We start from the raw sequence: 22,448 nt of genomic DNA, 5'->3' as shown, positions 1-22,448 counted from the left end.
TATTTATGTGAGTGCCTGGAAGCAACCAAACCATGCTGATCCCCTCTGCGCTGCCTTGAAGGATCCAGGGCGTGGAGGATGCTGAAATCTCCTTTCGAGCTGCAGAGGCAATACCTGCACAGCCCCCACGGCACACACAGGCACGGCTGCTTTCCATAACCCCTGGAAGAGTCAGGTCAGGGCAAGCTGGGTGGAAATGAGGAGGGCTCCACTCACGCACTTTCTGCCTGGTCTGGCTGCTTTTTCTGTGAAATTTCCAGCGGCCTGCTGAGCTCCTCTGTCCAGGCAGATTAGACCAAGTGAGCGTAGCAGAGATTTGTCCAAGGGGAATGTTGTTTTTCTAAGCAGACAAACCAAGGAGCCACAGTGAATTGAAGTCTTGCTTCAGTTTCTGCATTTAACAACAAGACCTGCTGCACATACAAATTCACTCCCCTCTCCTTCTGTAAGGAATTCTTCCTGTCCAGCAAACCATGCCAGTATCACTTTTCCTTCTGTTGCCTCTGCACTCTTCTTTCCTCTTTGATGCCAGGCATGCAGAAGACTCAGTAAACATTTAAAAAAAAAAAAAAACCACAATAATAAATGTCAGTTTTGTCAGTTTTGTTTTCATTGTCTTCCTTTGGCCTTGAAGCATCTTGCCATTGGAATTCAGAAGCCAGCCACAGATCAAAGACCTGGTGATGTTACTAAGGGATAAGGAACAACCCCAGAATTTTAAAATAACACAACTTGTTTTCCAGGACTGTGGGCGGGGAAGTCTTTTGTATTCCTATCGGATCTGTCTCCCCTACTTTGTTTCTACTTTAATTCACCTTCTGTCAGCTCCCCCAAAGCCCTACTGACATCCCTGAGAAGTAAACTAGATTGCATGCCCTTCACAGACTACACGAGAGTTTTTGTTCTCATAACTCTTGAAGGTACTGACTCTTCTATCAGTGTCTCCTGTCGTGGGGAGTGAGAAATTACAAGTCAGTAGAGCTGACTTTTAAAACAACAGACACAGGTATGTGAATTGTGGGTTGTTGTTTTGTTGCTGAAAAGCCAGAGTGAGCTGACTCTTTAGTTTACTGTACAGCAAGTTCAGGGAGGCAGCCTGATCTGTGGTAAGACCGAAAAACAGCGAGTTTATAGGTGCACGAACACTGCTTGCCCTGCCTTCTGATCCAGACTATCAGATCTCTGCACCTCCAAAGCCTTCCCTCTCCTTCTCCTAAATGCTAATGTACTTCTGTGATCAGGTACAAAGATGCTGGAATTGCTTGTGTTGGCATTTCCCTCAAAGGGTGCAAGTGAACATCTAGGAGCATCAAAATGAGCCACGGGAAAAAATCCAACATATTTGAAGGCTGACTTTCAAGTCAGCTCCTAATGTTTCCATGGAGATCAAATGCTATGGAGTTGACAATGAGTTCTCTGGTTGTGACATTCTTTTCAGGACAAAAAAAAAAAAAAAGGAAAAAAAAAACAACAAAACAAAACACAACACCTCTAAGAGCCTGGACCCTGCAGTACAGCCATGTTATTGATTTGAAAAAAAAAAAAAAACACACAACACATTTCTATCTCCCACTCCACCCCTATTCTCTTACGGAGGTGTTAAGTCTTAGCTCCCTGTTTTTCAGGGCTAGGTCTGTCAGTATTGACCTAGAGAATCAGCTCCATTCCTCAGGTACTGAAAAAATTCCCCAGGCACTGAAAAAAAAAAATTAGCAGCTAATGAAAATAGTATGCTTCTGTGAGAAGAAGGACATAGCTGTGCTCTTCAACATATGCCGCAGGAGATGCAAAGATGTGTGTGATTCCCCTTGAGAAGTATTACGAGCTGAAATTACAAAAGAGCATTTCAGCAGAAGGTACTCAACGGCATACAGAGAAGCCCGTACAGTGAAAGGAGACAATCTTTCAGGTTTCCAGAGAGCCCCCTATTTCATTTTCAAAATGGGTGTCGGCATTAATGAATAAAAGCAAAATGTGCTCTCAGAGCACCAGTAAGCATAGAGAAGTACTAGAAGTAACGATTTAAGGCAGTGCCCTAGCTCTGCTGTTTAAGTGTAATACAATGTGGACCTTGTCCCACCTGGCCTTGCAGTCAGCTGAGCAACTGTTTTCGAGCTAGGAGACACTGAGCAGGCTGTCTTGACACCATGCTGAAACCCCAAAAGATGGCAAGGGAGGTATTTGTTTACATGGATGATTTCCTAAGTGTTTATTTTTGGAGTCAAAATAGGAAATTGGATAACATTCAAAAGGGAAGTGAGACTAATTTCTAAAAGATGCTTACTAAGGGTTAGTAAGGACAAAGAAGCACTTTCAGCCTCATCCATGCATGTGTACTGAACATATATCCATATATATCTGTATATATATGGGCATGTAGCCACGAGTGTCCAGCTTTTGATACACACAAGAAAAGGAGAGCAACCCCTTAGGCCCAAGAAACACGGTGTAAAATGAAAACAGAGACCATGACTTGCAAGCAGCCCTGTCCATGAGGGATGCCACAAGCTGTGTACAAGAGACTTGCTTGAAAAGAGAGACTGACAAGTCCTGAAAGTGAGAAGAAAAGGGCATTATAAAGAACAGGCTAACTCTTATTATCTTCCTATGCATGTGCTCTGCGTTATGTTGCTGCCTGAGGGGCACTGAGGCCCAAAGCCTGCACAACTGCTCCAGGCTCTGGGTCTCATCGCAGGTCCCCAGAGACCTTCATCAGCTCCTCTGTGCCCTCCCCAGCACCCTGGTAATGCATTTGACCCTTTTAAACAACCAAGAGCCTTAGAGGGGTTTAAACATTTAAAACCTATTAACACCGTACATTAACTCAAGTTCATTCCAAGTCAAGGCCTTAAATCACTTTAAGCATAATGCAATATTTAACCAAAAGCACAAGGAGGAGAAGTGTGCGTGTGTGCTGTGGGAGGTATGGGAAAGGGGGTGCTGACCACGTCTCCCCGAGGCTTGTTTCACAGGCTCACAACCCATTTATGACATCTCCTGCTACAGATCAGCCTTTGTCTCCATCTGGAGGTCAATCCACCTAGGCAAGTTCCTACACCGGTCCGAAAGGAGTTTTGCCGAATTAAGTTCCTCTGCAGCCATCATTAATTTAGTGTCTCCCACAGGATTAAAATGTGATTGGCATCTCAATTCTTGCAGTGATCCAGCTTCTTTTGAATTATGAATACTTTTTGAACTGGCAAAAGGTATTATGTCTCTGCGAAAACTCTGTTTGTGCCAAGCTGCACTGCTCAGATCACAGCCACTTACTGCACACCCCTGTTTTAGCAGTGTTTTATCACATGCTGCTGCTTAAGCTCTGTGTGCACACAGCTGTGCATACACGGGTGCACTTGCACTTGTCTTTCCATATGGAAAAAAAAAGATTTTATGTAAACTTGATAAGGCTGTTCCTTTCGGGGAAGAAGCACAATAAACTGGATCTTCTGGGAATGAGGTAGTGGGAAAGAAAAGAAAAAAATATCACACAAAATGTCTTCAATGTTCAGTGTCATGGATTGATCGTGTCACCACAAGTGCACATCCAGAAGAATGTGGAGACACCTTGATCATTCGTGAGGAACAGACATCCCAGGCTCCCTATTAGACCCACCACATTTCCAGACGGAGCCCACAGGATGCCTTCTGATTTCTCATTTTGTTTATCTTTCTCTTTGCCTCCTCTTGGCAGCTGCTGCGAAGGTACTTCGTAACTGCCGAGGAGACGTCAATCACGGAGCTTTGCCTCACACTTGCTGTATTAAATCGTTACGTTTTTGTTTCTTAAATTATTCAGCAGCGGGATGATTATTTTCAGATGGCAGGACCGCAGTTGTGCAGAATAAATACTCGTATTTTCTACCGCTCTGTGCTATTTTCAAAGTACAGTGAGTTAAATTTGGGCCGCGAATGACTCAACAGCTGGTAACGATCCATGGCTGCAAACACACAGATGCTTCAGTTGTCAGCTACCAACACATGCAGAGCGCAGGCAGAGGAAGCACAGCACTCAGGCTTGGGGAGTTTAAAGACGAGGCTCTGCACGGAGGCAGGGAGTGGAAGAGGATACAGATGCATGCGGCACATCTGTACCCGACAACTGTGCCGTGCTGGCTCCCCAGCCCCATTTCAAAGCCCTCCTTTCTGATGGGGTTTGCATCCCTCAGCATTCAACCACCCAGCACCACAGCCCCAACTGTGCCTGATGAGGATGAGAGGGATTTGTAAAAGGTTGTTTCTCCCCGGATTAGAATATAAAGGCAGGCTGGGAAGAATGCGCTCATACATTCGTAAGCGGGTTGTTCATTTCTTTAATAAACATCCTCTCCTGCGTGTCTGAAATAAGCATTAAATTGTGCCAGCACACCTGCATAACTTTATTTTTTCTCCTCTCTCGCACATCTTTCCTGCCTGCTTATCTCCACCACAGCAGACGGCACTGGAAAGAATAGGAGGTCACCTCTGCTGCGGGGAAAGGCTGGAAGCTTTTGTAACCCTGACCTAAGCCCTGTGAGGACGGACAGGCTGCAAAGAGCAATATCTCAGCAGCAGTCTTGGGTGGGTCAGAAGAAACCCAGAAGAGCAGCAGAAACGGAGCTGGCAAAGGACTCTCAAATCCCCCAGACTGGCAGATCTCCACTGGAGGGGTGGAGGAGGACAGGACACAAAATCTTCCCAATGTTCCTGGCAGCAAGCACTTGGACAGAAAATCAGAGAGGAAAAACCCCATAAAGCTGCTTTCTATGGCCTTTTAGTGCTGGTGAGGAAGGGGATTGCAGCCTCCCAGATGATGCCCCAAGCCCAAAATTTCACTCAAAAATGTCACCAGGCAAAGGCAAGAAATGAGATGCTATGGCAGACTACGGATCGTTTTATCACAGATATGCATGGTGAAGCTAAATCACATGAGTAAGGGCATTTAGCAGCTGGAATAATTTCCAAATAGACTAATTAGAGTCTGAATTATTAATGGTAAAATTTATAATTGGCTCAAAGCAAGGTTACAGCAAGAAACATACTTGACTTTGCAAAGAATAATGAATATTTGCAAGGGCAGTAAAACGATATGCTTCTCTAAGGAAACTGGCAGCAAATGGGGCAAAACCCCTAAAGTGATACTAAAGCGCGTGGCACAAGACAAAACTGGCAGAGACAAGAGAAAAGAGTAAAGACAACAGGTAGAATAGCAAACATGCTCAGAGATGATTTATTGCATTTATATGCAGTAAATTTGGAACAAAATAAGACAATGCAGAAGTCTCTCCCTGAAGGGCTGCCTTGTTAGGCGTGCAGTAAAAAACCTAACGATTTCACTGAAATGTGTTCTCAGCACTGACAAACTTACAAAGGGAAAATACATGAGTGTGCAGCTGAAGGAGAGAGCTCTGATAAGGCTGATAAAACGTCACTCTTTGTGGGTCTTTTAATACATTTACAAAGGCAAGTGATGTAGCTCTTGCCAGGGATGTAATTTGGTCAGGGATAATTCTGTGCTGAAGCGAGTACTGGAAAAAAAAATAAAAACCAAAGATATTAGAAGCACAATTTTGTATTTCCAGCTGGGACAAGGGACAGCATTTCAGGAGGGACGTGCACCATGGTGGGCAGGGGAGGGTGTCCTGCACCCCATATTCTCCATGGCAGGCATTGATGAGGAGGAAAAGGGTTCTGCAGCATTTGGGTACAAAGTCCCAAAACTAGGAATAAAGAAACCAAAATGCTATTTCAAAACAGCTGGCTGAAATGAAATACGCACTGAACTGGGAAAAGAGCAGGCTGTCAGGGATCGCAATCAAAAGCTGATTTTGTAAAGCAAGTACAACAACAGCAGGCAGGGCGAGGTTGGGTTTGCACACTTGGGGAAGGACTGTCAACCTAGCAGAATCTGAGATCCCGAAACAAGAAGATACTATGCATGAATGTAGTGGAGAGCAGGTGGAAAAGCCCCTAACTAGATGGACAGATACCTTGTGTGCTTATCATCAGATCTTAAATAGTGTTCTAAAAGTGTTCTTAAATAACTTGATGAAGTACTGAAAGGAGTACAGAAATGTGAAGACTACTTCCTGGGAAATGATGAGGAGGTCATGCCTGGACTTCAAAAAGCAGAGGCATGTTTTTTTTGGTGCATGGAAACAATGCTTTGGTCAAAACACAATGTATAAATGCCCCGCATGCATTTCAGGTAGATGTTTAACTGAATCCTTTTCAGACTACCACTAAGCACTTGATATGCATGAAAGCATCATGTTTGCCAAAGGCCTCTGACATTTGGAAGCTGTGTTACAGATGCCTCCAAGGTTACAGAAATTATTATAAAACTGCAAAATTACTGGAGGACATGCCCAGTACGAAGCTTTTACTGGTGCACAGATTTTCAATAATTTGCATGTAGAGAAAAAGCAAGAAGCTGCAAGAGGATGTGCTCGGAGTAATGTATAATTTGAGTGTGACCCACTTCTGTAATAGAATTAAACAGTCTCAAGTAAGATGAATAAAATGAACCAATCCTACTGAAACACAAGAGCGCAGTACCACATGGAGATCGCCATAAGAGAAACTCTTCCACCTTGCAGGATAAAGTCATCCTGACAACTCAGAAATGAAACTACAACAGACAGTGCAACTCGGGGTACAGGAAACTATGTAACCGTACCACCGTGCAAAATGAGGTCAGAAATACTAAGCATAACTTGCAGTATCCATCTGGCTATGTGCAAGAGGAGGCACTAAAATAAAATCGTACTGTGGTCCCGCAAATGTTGTCATTCGAGATAAGAAATCCAAGCACAAATCCTACAATAAATACAGCAAATTATGCAAAAGAACATTGGAAGCCATAAGAGCTCTGTGATTGCTGTTGATACAGATACATTTGGACTAAACAGGAAAGATGAATTATTAATAATTTTAACTTGTTACAAAACATGCTGAATAACAGTGTAAAACACGCTCTAAATCATGGTTTACATGTGCTGGATTCCAGATGAACTAATACCAGATAAGGGCCTGCATTTCACAAATGACTTATTTCAGCCATTTGCTTGAGAAATTAGATCAAGCATAGTAAAGCAAGTCCTTATTAGGCACCGCCACATGGGCTAGCAAGAAGGCTGTCCTGTAAATATCATAAAGAACCAGAGGTCCATGGGAACCATGTCTGGTCTTGTTAGATTATCACAACACACTTCTCAGTGCTCCACTGAGATTTCCTGTTGAAAGAATTATGGGCAATAAGGGACCAAACCCACAGATATCTGAAGCTAGGACATGTTTAACCCTGAGATCATTACAGAAGAGCTGTTTGTCTGGAAATTAAAGCAGAACAAAAGCTATAAACAGAGCCTAAACAAGCAGAAATGCAAATGGAAGGGAAAGTTATACTGATTATAGCTACCACCTTAACCTGTCTTTTGCAATGAGGTTGGACGTCACAAGCCTGCCAAAGCATTTTTCCCCCTGTTGAACCAGAAAAATAAAGCTAAAGAGAACTAAGGCACTCTGGCTTTGTGCATTTTGAGCACTGATGGGATGATATCTTGACAGCATTTCTATGATGACAGAAGTAACAGCGCTGTCTCCTAACACTGTCCGTCAAGAAAAAGGTACAAATTAGACTCATTGGCTGTAGAAGGAATGCCCATGTAACTTGTGACACACCAGGAAAACATTAATAGTGACTGCCTTTCAGATTAGATAGCTTTAAATGAGTATCTTATTAACTGGCTGCTTCATTTTCTAGATGTTACTTCGTGCACATTTGCTGTTAAGAGAAATCAGGAAAGGTGTAGCAGCTGCCACTGTCTTGCGCAACAAAGATAATAAACTTTTGTAGCCCTGATCCACATGCCTCTGCTTGGAGCAGAAAACATGGTTGATCTCCTCCCAACACATCTTTATTAAAAATATCACACATCTTGACAGAATTTGGCAGATAAAATAATCTGGTGCCTCTCATTTCAATTAGTTTCAGCTCCCAACTGCTAGATCTTGTTATTATTTTGTCTACTCAGTCAAAGAGCATGCTACTATCAGATGGCTTCTCCTTGCATAGGTACTTCCACATTGTGTTCAAGTCAATTACAAACCTTCTGTTTAACATTTTCAAGCAATTGGCTTTTTGTGGCGTGCTGTGTTTTCCTTGTTTTCCAGTCCTGGAGTTATTGTTGTAGCTCTTCTGCAATCCTCTCCCAACTTTTCCATATCCTTCCTTTTTAAGGACACCGGGTTAGGATGTCCAGAAATAGTTTTGCTTTGCCCAGAGGTAATCCCACTTTACGCTTTTACTGCATATTCCCATCAAAAAGTCTGAGAGATGAAGGGACACATTCAGCAGCACCAAGAGCTCCTATGCAGCTGATGATCCCAGCAACTGGGATCCCAGAGACCTTCTCAGGGTCTCTCCTTTCTGGGAGGCAGCTTCTCATTCTGCCAAGTCGACTGACACAGTTTATTCCCAGCTGCATGACCTTGAATCTGTCCCTACTGAAATGTCTATGGTTGGAGCATAGCAAAAGATGGCTTTGTAAAGTTATAAGTAACCCATCTCATTCCATATGGTTACACTGAGTCTTGTTTCACCTGAAAACTTTAATCAGCCATCTTTCAAAATAAGCTTCTTCACTAGAACCTCCCCCATATATATTGGTGATTTCCAGTTAATAAATAAGACTTAGCTAGTTTCTAATAAGTGTATTTACTTAGCACTTCTTTAGCATACTTGTAATGTTTTAATCTGAATGTCATGCTGTAGTGAGTTAAATACCACACGGATATCTGAGCATATTATAGCAACACATACAAATTAAGCCTTTAATTACTTAAGAAACACTGATCTAATTTGGCAGACCCATTGCCCGTAGAGTATCGAACACCCACAACAAACCATTTGCAGCCAGCCGCAGACAGACCAGTGCGTGCCTGCAAAAGGTACCAGCAGCCTTCAAATATGTTTGTGGGCACTGAGACAGCCAGCATCTATCTCAGGAGTACCAACAGCACTGCAACATAAACACTCCTTATCTGAGCACTTAGCTCCTCTCCTGGGTCTACGCACACTTCCCAGTATCTCACACTCGTAGCTGTGCCACAGCATCGTACGAGTGACCGAAGGCACTGAATGATGATCTGCTGGGAGGGCAAGGACCCAGCCAAACAAAAACCACCAGCAGAGAAGCAATCAGAGAACAGAAGCAATGCTGTTCAATTTGAGACACTCAGCCAGTGCTGTGTTTGGGACTTAACTCTCACATCCCTCCTTTAAAGTAACTGCGTGCCATGAAGCCTGCTGGTGACAGACAGTGGGGTGGCATCTGTAGTAAGGAAGGCTGGGGCACTGCACAGGAAATAGCAGATGACCCCGAGGGCTGGTGTGGTTGAGACAGAAAGAAGCTCAAAAGGATGGAGTGCCAGGGCATGCGTCTAGGGACCAATAAACGGAACCTCTGCTGTAAATTGGGAGCTGATCAGCAGGAAATTACAAAGGAGGAGAAAGGCCTGGATGTATTATCCAACTGAAGGATGACTGTGGGTCTCTGGTGGGACACAGCACGAAAAGGGCAAATACAATCATAAAATACTTCAGGCAAGGGATTTCCAGCACAGCAAGGAAACCTTCGTGCACCTCTACATTGACCAGATTTATTTGGGAGTGCCCCTTCTCACCTACATCAGAGAGGCAAGTACAGCCAAGAACAGGTGGCAGAAAGGGCTGCTGGATTGATAACTGGTCTCACAGAGGGAAGTCTACAGGAGTAGAAATTTGTATTTAGGGTAGGAAGAGGAAAGCTGAGAGGATACCGCTGCCCTTCAAAGATATATCAGAGAACTTAAACCAAAGGTTGTATTTGACTCAAGGACCACTGACTGGGAATAAATACAGGTTAAAACTCCGAGCATGGTTTCCAGTCTCTCACAATGAAATAGGATAGTAGTGGGAATAACATTTGCCTCATCTTCAGATTTTTTTTACTAAGTTTATTAAGCTGATAGCATGGAAGGGAGAGGAGATTCTGTGACAGCATTACTTATGTCAATAGGGAAGTGGTCTCAACAACTCAAGGCCTTTTCCAGCCCTCTGGTTTATGGACGCTGCTTTGTGACAGAAGTAACATGTAAATATTGTTACTATTCCTGACATACACCAGAAGGAGCTCAGCATGAAACCAAGTCCAGATCACCTGAAACAACTCTGAAAACATGTTTTCAGTGACAAAGAAAATGAGGGGCATGTGGAAAGAAGGAGCATGAAAACAGGAAGGAAAAGAACAGGTTTCTTCAGATGCCAATATCCTTACCTCCCATGAGGAAGAGAAGCCCCGCCACATACTGCATAAGGCCTCGGTCCCAGCAGCACCCCAGCACCCCGATAATCCATCCAAACAGGATGATGGCCACGGCCATGCCCATGAAGCCAGCTGTCATCCTGCGCAGATCTGCAGTGGGGAAGACAGAAAAAAAGCATGCTTGTGAACAGTGATAAATCGCCGTCATCAGAGCTTCCTGACAGTCGATCCGAAATGCTACAAAACTGCTAGATCATCAGCGTTGGCACAGGATGGTTTGCGTAAGGGTGGTCCAGAGGGAGGACAACCCTTAGATTAAGACAGGCTTTACTGTCCTCTCATGCATCTAGATGGTGACCATGTCAGGTGGTTTTTGGTAAGGACATTTTTGAGTGCTCCAGGGAGTACTGGGAGTAGGAGAGCACAATGCTGAAGTGAAGCATTTTGTGCTCTGCATGTGAGGACAAAGAACCACATGTGGTCTGGGGTTGACCTGTATTTATTTCAAAAATAAAGGGTAATGATCTTCAAGATCTAATGTAAAGAACCTATAAATTAAACTTCTGCTGTATTCCATATTTGCTTTCTGCAAAAAGGATGGGACTACTGGGATCCCTCCTACATGTGCTAGAAAAAATAAATCTTCACTGCTGTTTTTGATGTGAAATCTGAGCGGGGAGACCACCTGGAAAAAAGAGCAAGGACTATGAGAGCTGACAAGCATCTTTACATGCTCGAATAATGGAACAGATGGAGACATCTTCACTAACATTTGACTGTTCCCTGCCCCTCCTCACGCACACACACAAAGTTTAAGCACTGATATGTCAGGAGCGTGTGTGCAGAGAAAATTCCAGCCAAGTCAGCTCTCCAAACATTTGCTTCCTTCTGGAAGCAAATTTTCCTTCTGGAAGCAAATTCTATTTGCATAGCAATTTCATTTTCTTTCAAGAAACAGAATGCTTGTGACAGAGGGAGGACAAATTGAAAGCAGTGAAACAGCCACCAGCCTCTATGGCAGCTTTTCTCCTTGGCTGGTCTTTGACTGCTTCTCAGCTTCTGTTATTTTTGGTCCTTTTTCTGCAGTGGTTCAGAAGGACCACAATGCCAGTAGTGCAGGTTCAGTGAAACTTGTGAACAACAATAAAGTGTCATAACCAGAGATTTATAAAATTCCTAAACCAAAAATTTTAAGAGTCTGCAAGGCCTACGGGCATGTTGGAACAGAGTCATTTGATTCAGTGAAAGGACGTTTCCTCAGGGCTGTGTTCACTGTACCATTTCTTACCCAAGATCAAGTTGCAGAACGCAACCCCTCCCTTGAGGCTATGAGTTCTTGTAGATTGTCACTGATTTTCACAAGGACTCTCTCTGACTACATAAAGATGACCAGGCCTTCAGCCCATCAGTGACCAGTGCCCTTTTAACTAGATATGTCTTTAAGTCATCTTTTTGTCTTCAGGTTTCTGACTATCCCACCAAAATCAAACAAGAACTCCCCACAAACTATTTTAATATGTTCAAGTAGGTCTTATGCAGGAAAAATAAATAAAAATAAGAATAAAGGCATTTCCTACAGAAACTCCTACTTCCCACAGGCAGTGCTGGTCCCTGTTCCTTGGGAATTTCTCAGAGGGCTTCCTAAAGCAAGCAGTAAATGTTTGTAAGCATTTCTGATGGCAGACTGTCTTTGTACTCTGCAGCCCATAAAGGCCTGGGCTCAATTTGAAAGACAGATTAAAACTTAAAATGTTTACTGTTTCCCGTGTCTTCTTCAATAACAGCAAAAGGCATTTCAGCACCGCTGCACAGCCGTCTGTGTCAGCCCAGCAAAGCCTGTCTGTTTTAACTGGTGACTGCTGACTGCAGGTAACAGCACTTGCTCCTCCTAATGGAAACATACCCTAACACCTGCTCTTAATGAGCTGAATTTAAATAGTTTTATTCAGCTGTGAGATGTCAGTAACTCCTCAGGTCCATCCCAATAACAAAGTGATGGAGCTGGTTCTCACAGGTCCCAGAGGGGACCACAAGTGTCCCCATACAAGTATCCCATGCACCAAACTAAGGAATGGTTTCCACCCCACTAAAATGAGTGTGAGTTTTGCCATTTAACAGAATAGTTCAAATAGCAGGACCAGATTTCTAGACCCAATTTCTGAGGTTTGTTTCACTAGACCTTTCTTACTGGTGGAACCTGAAATTCCCTTTCTAACAACACAGCAAAATCCATCAGCATCTTAATTCTGGGCTCACACTCTTGAAAAAAAATGAAAACCTAACATCTGACTGACACTTAAACCCACCCATAATAACACTAAAAATCACAATAATTTAAGAAACCCCAGTTCTTTAAGTTCAGTGGGCTCAGTTTAAGATTACTGCTGCTTGCACCAATTGCAGTTCCTCACAAGCCCATCCACTAGGGTTTATGTGAAATAAGTAAAATAAGATCTTTCTTTTCTGTTTTGATGTCTGTGCTGGGAACGAGTCTATGCAAAGTGATTCTTTTCTGGGAAAATATTTAACGTATATAATGCGTTGCAACAGCAGATCAACAAGCTCAAGCTATTTAGTGAGGAGAAGGGAAGGGAATAGAAACTCCTCTCTGCACACAAACCCACATTAATTGTGCTTTGTATGATTATTGCTCTGTTGGCATGGTGCTTGACAAGGAAAGGACAGCCAAAAAGCAAAGATTTGCATTGTATACTTGAGGCAATATATAAATTCTCTCTGCTAATTTAGGAGCAAGGGGTGCCACATAAATAAACAATAGCCCATCAGGAAAATGTGATTTTGTTTTTTTTTGTCTGAGTTTGATTGGCACCGATAAGGCTTTTTCTGAATATATATCCTGCAAAGGTAAACAGGGTCAAGCTTTGGTCGCGTAACACTACTTTGTAACATCTGAGCACATCCTGGGTCTGATTTTTTATTTTTCTTTTTTATTGTTATTAGTTTTAGATAATGAAATGTAGGAGTCTCACACTCTTTCTTTCTTGGAAAACCTCTCTGAGCAACTGCAGCATCTCAGGATGACGGCATGACAACCCCAAGCAACTGAAGGAGTGATGTACCAGAAAAATGTATTGTTGAATTTTATACAGCCAAATGGAAGCTGCAACAGCCGACATACCCTACCTTAGCTCACTCCCGTACACTGCTTAGCTGGTTCCACAGCTGATCCCCTCCTGGGTATCTACGCAGCATCCTCACTCTGTAGCAAAGTGCACGGGCTTCAGTGGTACTATGAATTCTCCCTCTCCACCATCTAGTAACCCAAACCTTTAGGAACGTGGCTACACGGTGCAGGTAAGGAGGGTATTGTACTGCTTGTTCTGTAGGACCTGTAGTGTAGAAACTGACTCAGTGCCGTGCCTGTTTGACCAACAGTCTCAATGATTTACTACATGGACTGAGACAGCCCCATCACCTGTGAGTGAAAGTACATTATTAGCTTTCTACTCATGTTTTAGAGACGCCTTCTTCATCCCATTTTATTTTTTTACATTAACAGACTAAAAGTTTAGTGTGAATATCTTCCCCTTGGGAGTATTTTCCATGCCTAGCACTGCCACAGGTGCTGCTGCATGTAGCAGGCAGGGAACTCAATCCTGACTCAAAACCAATGTGGATCCCCAAGCCAGGAATTCAGGCATCGTGTTCAAGTAGGCTAGAAACAACAAATGTCTTGATTAGTAACACTGGAGAAGGGACAGCAGATGAAATAATCCAATTCCCATGGCTGAATCTGAAATGGTAAGCTTGAAAGGCACAAGCTCCATGAATCGTGATGAAAAGAGAAACATTAGCATTTTAGACAACCTCCTTAAAATAAAGGAAGAGTCTCATAAAACAACATGCGTTTCCTAAAAGCATTTTAGTCTTCCACTGGAGAATATTAACTGTAAAGGATTTCTGAAGATAATGAAAGGCAGAAGAGCTGATTAAGATCTGCTTATTTCCAAGCAGCCTGTGGAGAAGGTTCGCTCTGTCAGTTTGCAAATGCCCCTGCCCTTCATTTCACCCTGATATCTGTCCATCTGTATTTGTTATGAGCAATAAAGTATTTCATGCTGGTTGTCACATCGTGGAAGAAGTTTCACACCCCAGCAGCTGCAAACAGAACATGTTCTGAATCAGTGTTGCTTCTTGAAAATTTCAATATGCCTTTTTGACTTCTGATGTTCTGCCCTATTCTTTGAAATTGCAAGTCATCTTTCCAAAGCAAGGGCTCGGTTCCCCTATTGATATCTATCTTCTTCTCCACAGAGGAGTTTAATACTCCAAAAATATTAAGCATTTATTTTCTCTCAACACCCAGAGAAAGGAAAATATGAGCCTCTTGTGAAAGATGGGGAAATCGAGACAAGATGAGAATAATCAACCTGCCCATGACTACACGAAAAGTTTGTGGAGGAGCATATAATTGAATCTATATTACCACAATTTCTGGCCAGCCCTTTAACCACACAGCCCTGCTTTTGCTTTCAGAACTGCTTGTTCTCAAGTGTTTGCTACCAGATCAAAGTACAGTGCTTGTTATCAGAGCATCAGAAAGTGCAATACTGCTGCAAACAGCTTTTCAGATAGTCCGCCCTACATCTCCCTTTTACCAACACAGAAAGGTCCAGAAGGACTAAGGATCCTGAAGCCTGTATCCAGAATACCTGCAACACCTTAGGGGACATCAGGGTACAGCATTGCCCTTTTGTGAGGCGTCCCATCAAAAGGGGAAACTGAAAAGGAAATCACAAATGTATTTCAGTGCCCCTCTAGGACCAAACACCAGGATGTAATATAACATCAAGCAGAAACAGACTGGGGTAGCATTATTCTTTAGCATAATCCTTCATTGCACTTTGATGTATACTAGATCTTGATCTATATTAGATCATACTTAAATCTATACTAGATCATACTTTGATCTATACTGGATCAAAGCACTATAGTAGATCCTATACTAGATTCATTCTCAACTCTCTTTACCGGTGTGGGTTTAAACACATTTGTACTAAAAAAGAGTCTAAATCACTCCCTCCTCATCTTTTTCTAAGCAAATATGTGTATAGAAAATTGTTTAAGATCTAGCTTTCACTAGGTTTTGTTTAAATGACTTCTCTTACAAAGCTTCATCTGCACAGTGCTATCTTTATCTGACATCATCCCTCCTCTCACCTCACCCCAATAGCACAGGGGGGATCAAGATGCAAAATTGGACAGGTGTGTCTTTCACTGAATATCAACCCAAGCAGCTCCCCGCTACCATGAAGAAGCAAGTATTAATGCAGATGATTTTGAGTGGCATCTTCTGGCTCTCATGATTCTCTCCACACAGCTTAAGATGGTATTTTGGATGAGGTTGGCAAGTGGAGGGTGAGGTTTTAATCTTTTCTTTCCACTTCAGGAATGAAGAGATAAGAAGAGAAATATGTATTAGTCTACCTGAGACTCAGCTAAAATCTCTGAGTGCTTCTCCTGAATTTTGTGGCAACCCAGTCTCCAGTTTGAAGATTACTCTAATGCCATCACAATGAGTACGACCCACTTCAACAGAATCACAGAATTATCTAGGTTGGAAGAGACCTCAAGATCATCGAGTCCAACCTCTGACCTAACACTAACAAGTTCTCCACTAAACCATATTACAGAATCACAGAATCACAGAATTTCTAGGTTGGAAGAGACCTCAAGATCATCGAGTCCAACCTCTAACCTAACACTAACAGTCCCCACTAAACCATATCCCTAAGCTCTACACCTAAACGTCTTTTGAAGACTTCCAGGGATGGTGACTCCACCACCTCCCTGGGCAGCCCGTTCCAGTGCCTCACAACCCTTTCAGTAAAGAAATTCTTCCTAACATCTAACCTAAAACTCCCCTGGCGTAACTTTAGCCCATTCCCCCTCGTCCTGTCACCAGGCACATGGGAGAACAGGCCAACCCCCACCTCTCTACAGCCTCCTTTAATGTACTTATACATAGCAATAAGGTCACCCCTGAGCCTCCTCTTCTCTAGGCTGAACAAGCCCAGCTCCTTCAGCCGCTCCTCATATTGCTAAGTTCAACATCTAAACGTCTTTTAAAGACCTCCAGGGATGTCCAGAAGTAACAGTATATGCATGTACTCTCCATCAGGGAGTGATTCAGAAATGCATGTGTCACAAACACATACACTAAAACACAACCCTCAAAAATGAGAGAAAGAGCAGCACAAGGTCCTCATAAAAATAAATAAATACCTAAATATTGACACTCCAAAGGACTTTGGTGAGCCTTTGTTTCACAAGCCAAGATACACATATAATTTCTCCTAAACCAGAAAATCCCATCCCCTTCTCTGGACTAGAGTTGTTTGTCTGATAAAGTGTTTGGCTATCAGCATGTATAAACCCACCTATATGGAAATGCCAATAAGAAACTTCACAGACACTTGTCCCTGGCTGGGTGAGCAGTTCATCAGAGGGTGAATGGAGTCCTGTCTTGTTCAAGGGCTGACGCCTTCAGAGATTCGTGCTGAGACAGCAACCCCCACATGGCTGTGCAATTCCTTGTCCCCGGTGAACCTTCTCATGAAGCACTGGAGAGGGAAAGGGCATCCCAAACCAGGTCACACAGTGTGGTACTTTCTGAAAGCAATTCCTCTGGTATTTGGGGAAACTGCAGAAGCCTAAGAAAATCTGCAGTGGCCGAAAGCACCATCTGGAGCTTGAATATCAAGCCCTGACCTTACTCTTGCTTTTTGCTCGTGCAGAGCAGAGAGAAGACAAAAGAAAACCACTAGATAATAAGAAAGAGATTTAAGGAGGCAGTAGAGAAGGAAGGAAACAAACCTTGTTTAAGTGCTGGGGAAAAAAAGGTAGGTGAGAAAAAGTGTCTCATATGAGGCTGAAAAGATGGATTTGTATTCAAGAGACTTTATGATATGGATATTAGAGAGGTGGATGTGTAAAGGAGGCTTTTATACAATGGAATTTTAACGCATTAGATGCAGTTCTGATCCGATGTAGAGGTTTACTGTAGAAGGCAGAAAATTTATGTTAGGTCTTTGGAGAAAGACAGCTGTGAATATCATCATGTAGAATGGTTCAGCCTTTAGCTCCAATCTTTCTTCCCCTTCTGCTGAAAAAGAACATTTGGTCAGAGAGGAAAAAGGATTTTTTATTATCTGCTGTGTTGCTACTCATCTCTGAGTGACAGCAGGCTGGGAAGGAAACATAAGCTTTGCCCCTATAACCCCTGATGTAGTGGGCTCAGCATAGCTAAGCCTCTGCCAAAGCATTATTCTATTCACTTCTATTCTATTCTATTCTATTCTATTCTATTCTATTCTATTCTATTCTATTCTATTCTATTCTATTCTATTCTATTCTATTCTCCTCTCCTCTCCTCTCCTCTCCTCTCCTCTCCTCTCCTCTCCTCTCCTCTCCTCTCCTCTCCTCTCCTCTCCTCTCCTCTCCTCTCCTCTCCTCTCCTCTCCTCTCCTCTCCTCTCCTCTCCTCTCCTCCTCTGATTTTGGAGAGGAGCTTCTTTTTCTTCTTCTTCTTTTTTTTTTTTTTTTCCTTTTCAGAAAGTACCTAAAGTTGGTGATTTCCACTTAACCAGAGATGTGATGTTCAAGAGCTGGTTTCAAATAATCTTTCTCTCTCCAGATTTACTATCCAGGATTTTAGCACTGCAATATGTGATCATCTAGGAACATTTCCAAGCTTCGGTCCCAGCAGAGTACATTTGCAATTTGACCAGTCAACCCTTTCATCCTTCCTCTCCCTTCTTCATTCCTCAGAAATAGGGAAGAAACTCTGAGGCACCTGCATTCTTGGCCATCCTTCTGCATATTTATAACTTTAATCCTTCCTGCTCCTGCTAGGTGAGGCCACACAAAGCAAACATTTCCCAGCCTGAGTCATGCCAAGAGGCTTTTCATTACACAGCTTTCATGGATTATGCAAGTGTTGAAGAATTTCAGGCCCACTTAATAAAATGCCTTCTGCTCAATTTCAAAACGAGCTGTGGGACTTCATCAGATCAGAGCCGTGAGACCTAGAGACACTTGGGACAAGTTGTCTCTCCAGCACGCCTACCTGCAAAGGACTGTGCATCTGTGTGAAGTGCTCAGAGAGCTCTGTTTTCCTTGAAATATGTGGCAGGGTTGGGTGTTCCAAAGCTTTCCTCTGAAAATCAGACTTTCTCCCTTCTCCCAGAGGTGCCATGCAAGCTGATTCACCACTGCTTTTCAGAGGCATTCAGATAATAACGATGTAGAGAGTACAGTAACAGTTGTGTAAAAATAATCTGTATCTTATATATAGTCATGGCTTTATTGTCTAGTTTACAAAAGCCTGCTTCCACAGGGAGCACACTTTGCCCCGTTCCATGGCTTTGTATGTGCCAATCACCACTGCAGTATCCATGTGTCCATCCCAGCCATGACTGCTCCAGCACTGGAAGTGGGCAGAGCACATGGAAAAGCTGTGCTACCACATCACAGTGCTTGCTCCCACGAGGATGGGATCTCATCTCTGGAAGGAATTTCTTCACTAAAGTAAAATTTTCAAAAATGCACTTAAATTTGATCCTCAGTTAGAATCTCTTGAACCACTTCTTGCAGAGGTGGCCAGAAGGAGGTAGAAGAAATGGAAAAATATCTTGTCCCATTTTTTCTTTCAGTGAGAAAAGAGGACAAATAACAGATGGGGAATGGAAGAGAGTGATTAGGAAAATTAAAGGAAAGTTTGTATTAAAGATGACAAACGGGGTGTGACAGGAAGCAAGAAACATAATTGTATGCAAAATCCCAGCATCAGGCAGTGTTAAGAACCTTTTGTAAAACACAGATTTAGCCTAAGCTCATCCTGAAGATAAATGAGGCTAGAGGTACACAAGAGAGGACCACAAGAGAAGCAGGAGATGTAATACAGAGAGAGGCTTGGTAACACCTCCCCTGTTTTGCCACCTTCTTGCTGCATTTGACTTCCCTCCCCTGCTGTCCACCCCACCACCAAACCTTGCTCACATTCGGGAGTGACTAAAACACTATCCTAAAGCTTTTTCTGCCCTCTGTCCCAACCTCTGGTGCAACATTACGCAGCACAAGCCTGAGAATAATCCCATCAGAAAGCATTCAGAGCAGCACGTTTGATAATTATCTGGGATGAAAAGGACTGGAGGTGAAAGGAGGATACCTCTCCTTTATCAGTGCCCCAGCAAACATACTCATTTCACAGACCCCGGCATTAAACGTTTTAATTCAGGAGCTCTGAAAGGTGTATTCTTGGTTTTTAAAAAAGAGTGTTTAAGTGAAGCTGGGCTGGGGGCTGGGAAGAGAGGAAAGAGGAGGGGGGAGAAGGAGGGAGGAGATACACAAAGACATTTAAAGCGATGAGAAAATACTCCCTTATGGAGAAATTCTGATTTTGAAGTTTACTCTTCTATTAACATTTAAATTGAAAGGCGTTTCTTCCAGGCTCCACATAGGAAACCAGAAAATCTGCATTTAAATAGATACCATTGAAAAGGGGGGGGAAAATATGTATCAGCATTGAATGCTTCTCCATTTGTCTGAAAAGAACTTCTCTTATAGATGATTATTAATTTTTTTCTTTTTTCTTTGTGCGTGCTAAAAAGAGAAGTTGGAAGTACATTAAAATTCCTCTTGGCACGAGAAGGAGGTGGGGGAATGGCTGCTAATTGCTCAAAACTCCAGTTTTGAGCTCAGATTTTCTGCCGGAGGGCCTCTGGAGCCTGAAGGAGGCAGCCCAGCCCAGCCTGCTGCCAGGGACGGGGCCTGGGGGGCCCTCTGCGGCCTGGTCCTGGCGCTATGGCAATGAGCCCAAAGGGCTGCGATGCCCGTGTCACTGGAGACATCACCACCTTCCCCAGTCCCTGCTGGAGAATCAGACCTTCAGCAATTTTGTTAGACCTTTCAGGGCAGCGCCTAGGAAACAGGGCCATGCGCCTCCACAAAGCCACCTAAGCATGGCTGCTGCCTGTGGTGTTAAACCGGGCTGCCACAGGAGGAGAGCTCACAGCCGAGCTGCCGGTGGGGCTCAGGGAAGGCCCTCACAGGGGTTGCAGAGAAGACCTGGGGCATGAGGAGATGTCCACACACTGCCCCATGTCTCGTGTCATGCCCTCCTGAGTCTCGGCCTTGTTGTGTGCTAATGCCCTCCTCCCAAGGCTCCCATGTGTTGGCTATCACCTCATGTACAGAGTGAAGGGCAGGGAGACAGTGAGCTCCTGCCTCATGCGACAGGGGCTTCTCACTGCCTCTGTCCATTGGAGGCCACCAAATCCCCATTTCTTGCTTTTTGTCATGAGTGATTAAATTAAATTTCACCTACCAGCAGCATTCAAGGAGCAACAAAGAGGCACCTGCGTGTGGTGCGCACTCTAATTCCACTACACAATGGGCTTTGTCTCCAGCGAAAAGTCCCCGGGACAATCCGATTATTAATATTCATTCCCTTTTTTTCCGCCTCATTTTCAAGAGCATTACTACAGAAAAGGTCAGGAACGTACAACCCCCCCAGCACTACATTGTAGGCCACCTAAACGGCCTTTTCTGCTGTGTCAAAAAGGGAGTAATCAGGAGAAAATGAAGAGTGGTGCCCCAGAGGCTCAGCTACAGATTTGGGTGGATTTCACCTTGAGGTCACTGCTCTGAATTTAGGTCAGGTTGGTGCTGGCTGCAAGCTACAGTCCAAAATCCTGGCAGGGAAACAGCAGCTCCAGACAAATCCAACAGACGAGTACCTACACTGCACTTTCACTCTGCTTGCAGAGTAACGGGGCAACACAGATTTAATCTTTAATTTAGGTAGAATCTGGGCACTCCTCCTCCCTCTCCTCCTCCTCCTCCTTTTCCCTGTCTAATAGATGGAACCAGTGCTTACGGGTAGACATTAGGTTGACTTTAAAAGAACACGGTGAAAAAGCCAAAGGACAAAAGCAAGGCATGAGAAGGATGACTCAGTGATCAAGATACTAGTGGAGAGTCTATAAAGATCCAGATACCGTCTCTCAGACTTGCATTGCAAAAAAAAAATAAAATTAAAAAAATAAAAATAAAAATCAGACTTTCTGTGCCTCAGTTCTCATAAACTAAAATAAGCTCATCTCGCAGGGCCATTTTATGTTAAAGATTATGAGCTAGGTTTTCTGCAGTGACCGTGACAGAAGCCACAAAAATGCCTTGGACAGATAAAATCTTTGTGGTAGGATACAGAATTTTTTTTCAGTGGTGATTTTGCATGGAATCTGATTAAATCTGGAAGAGCACGGAGATGAAAATCAGCAAAATGGAAGCTCTCTTCTGTATACAGGCACCCGTAGGCTTGAGGAGCAACCAGATGTTATGGCTACTTCTTCGGCCCAGCTGAAATCATGGAACCCAGACCAGGGTCTCCCAGTTTGACACCAGGCCCACACCAGACACAAGTTCTGCAGCATGATCCTGTCTCTAGTCACTGGGTCAGCAAACAGGAATGTCTCCTGCCACGCAGCACCAGAACAGATTTCACCAATTTGTGCTCATTGCCTCTCCATCTCCCCCTGCCCGGCTTCCTTGAGATTTCACAAGGAGCAGCCTTGTTCTTCCCGGGGTCTCTAGCTATTATTTTTTCCCATGCAGATGGAAAACACTTTCTGAAAACATATATGTGACAAGCAGAAATGTTTAGTAGGAGAAGCAGGTGCCTGGAAAATGGATTCCCATTTGTCCTTCCCTCCCCCTCTCCAAAACCCAATCATTTCCCTGTTAATAAGCTCGCTGACTATAATGTGGCACTAACCTTTCACAATTGATGCCAGTGACATTTTGACAGTTCCACATATGGGCCCGCTGAAAGCAGAAGGAATATAAATTTGCAATTTGGTGAAAAGCCGGGTGAGCAGCCAAAGCAGCTTGGGGGAAGGAGGAGAAAAGTGCCAACCAGACAAACAAAAGCCCACTGCACAGATGTTATGAGCGGCAAAAAGGAAAAGCGCGTCCACAGCTGGATGTACCCCAGCACATATGTGCTCAGAAAGAGAGCCGGAGGCACCCATTAAGCCCAGTCTAGCCTGCGATGCTTCCTCACATGGCAAATTTAGGGAAAGTCTTTCCTAGCAGAAGGGAAATGGGACGCGGCATTCAGTCTGTGCAAACTCTGTGGTTAGCA

At 43.6% G+C, this 22,448-nt stretch overlaps 1 protein-coding gene across 4 annotated transcripts in view; it reads right to left on the bottom strand.

Moving 5' to 3' along the window:
- Positions 1–22,448, bottom strand: part of TMEM178B (transmembrane protein 178B) — a 214,405-nt gene that overhangs the window by 30,162 nt on the left and 161,795 nt on the right. For all 4 annotated transcript variants that reach the window (XR_005260589.2, XM_072039031.1, XM_021273708.4 and 1 more), the window contains one exon: positions 10,296–10,433. Coding sequence is in view for 3 of the 4 variants with exons in the window: in XM_072039031.1 (XP_071895132.1) it covers positions 10,296–10,433 (138 nt within the window). In the remaining variant the exon portion in view is untranslated. The remainder of the gene's footprint in view (positions 1–10,295; positions 10,434–22,448) is intronic.

The sequence above is a fragment of the Anas platyrhynchos genome, chromosome 1 (assembly GCF_047663525.1).
Source record: "Anas platyrhynchos isolate ZD024472 breed Pekin duck chromosome 1, IASCAAS_PekinDuck_T2T, whole genome shotgun sequence".
Taxonomy (NCBI): domain Eukaryota; kingdom Metazoa; phylum Chordata; class Aves; order Anseriformes; family Anatidae; genus Anas; species Anas platyrhynchos.
This window is presented reverse-complemented; position numbering and strand designations above follow the sequence as displayed.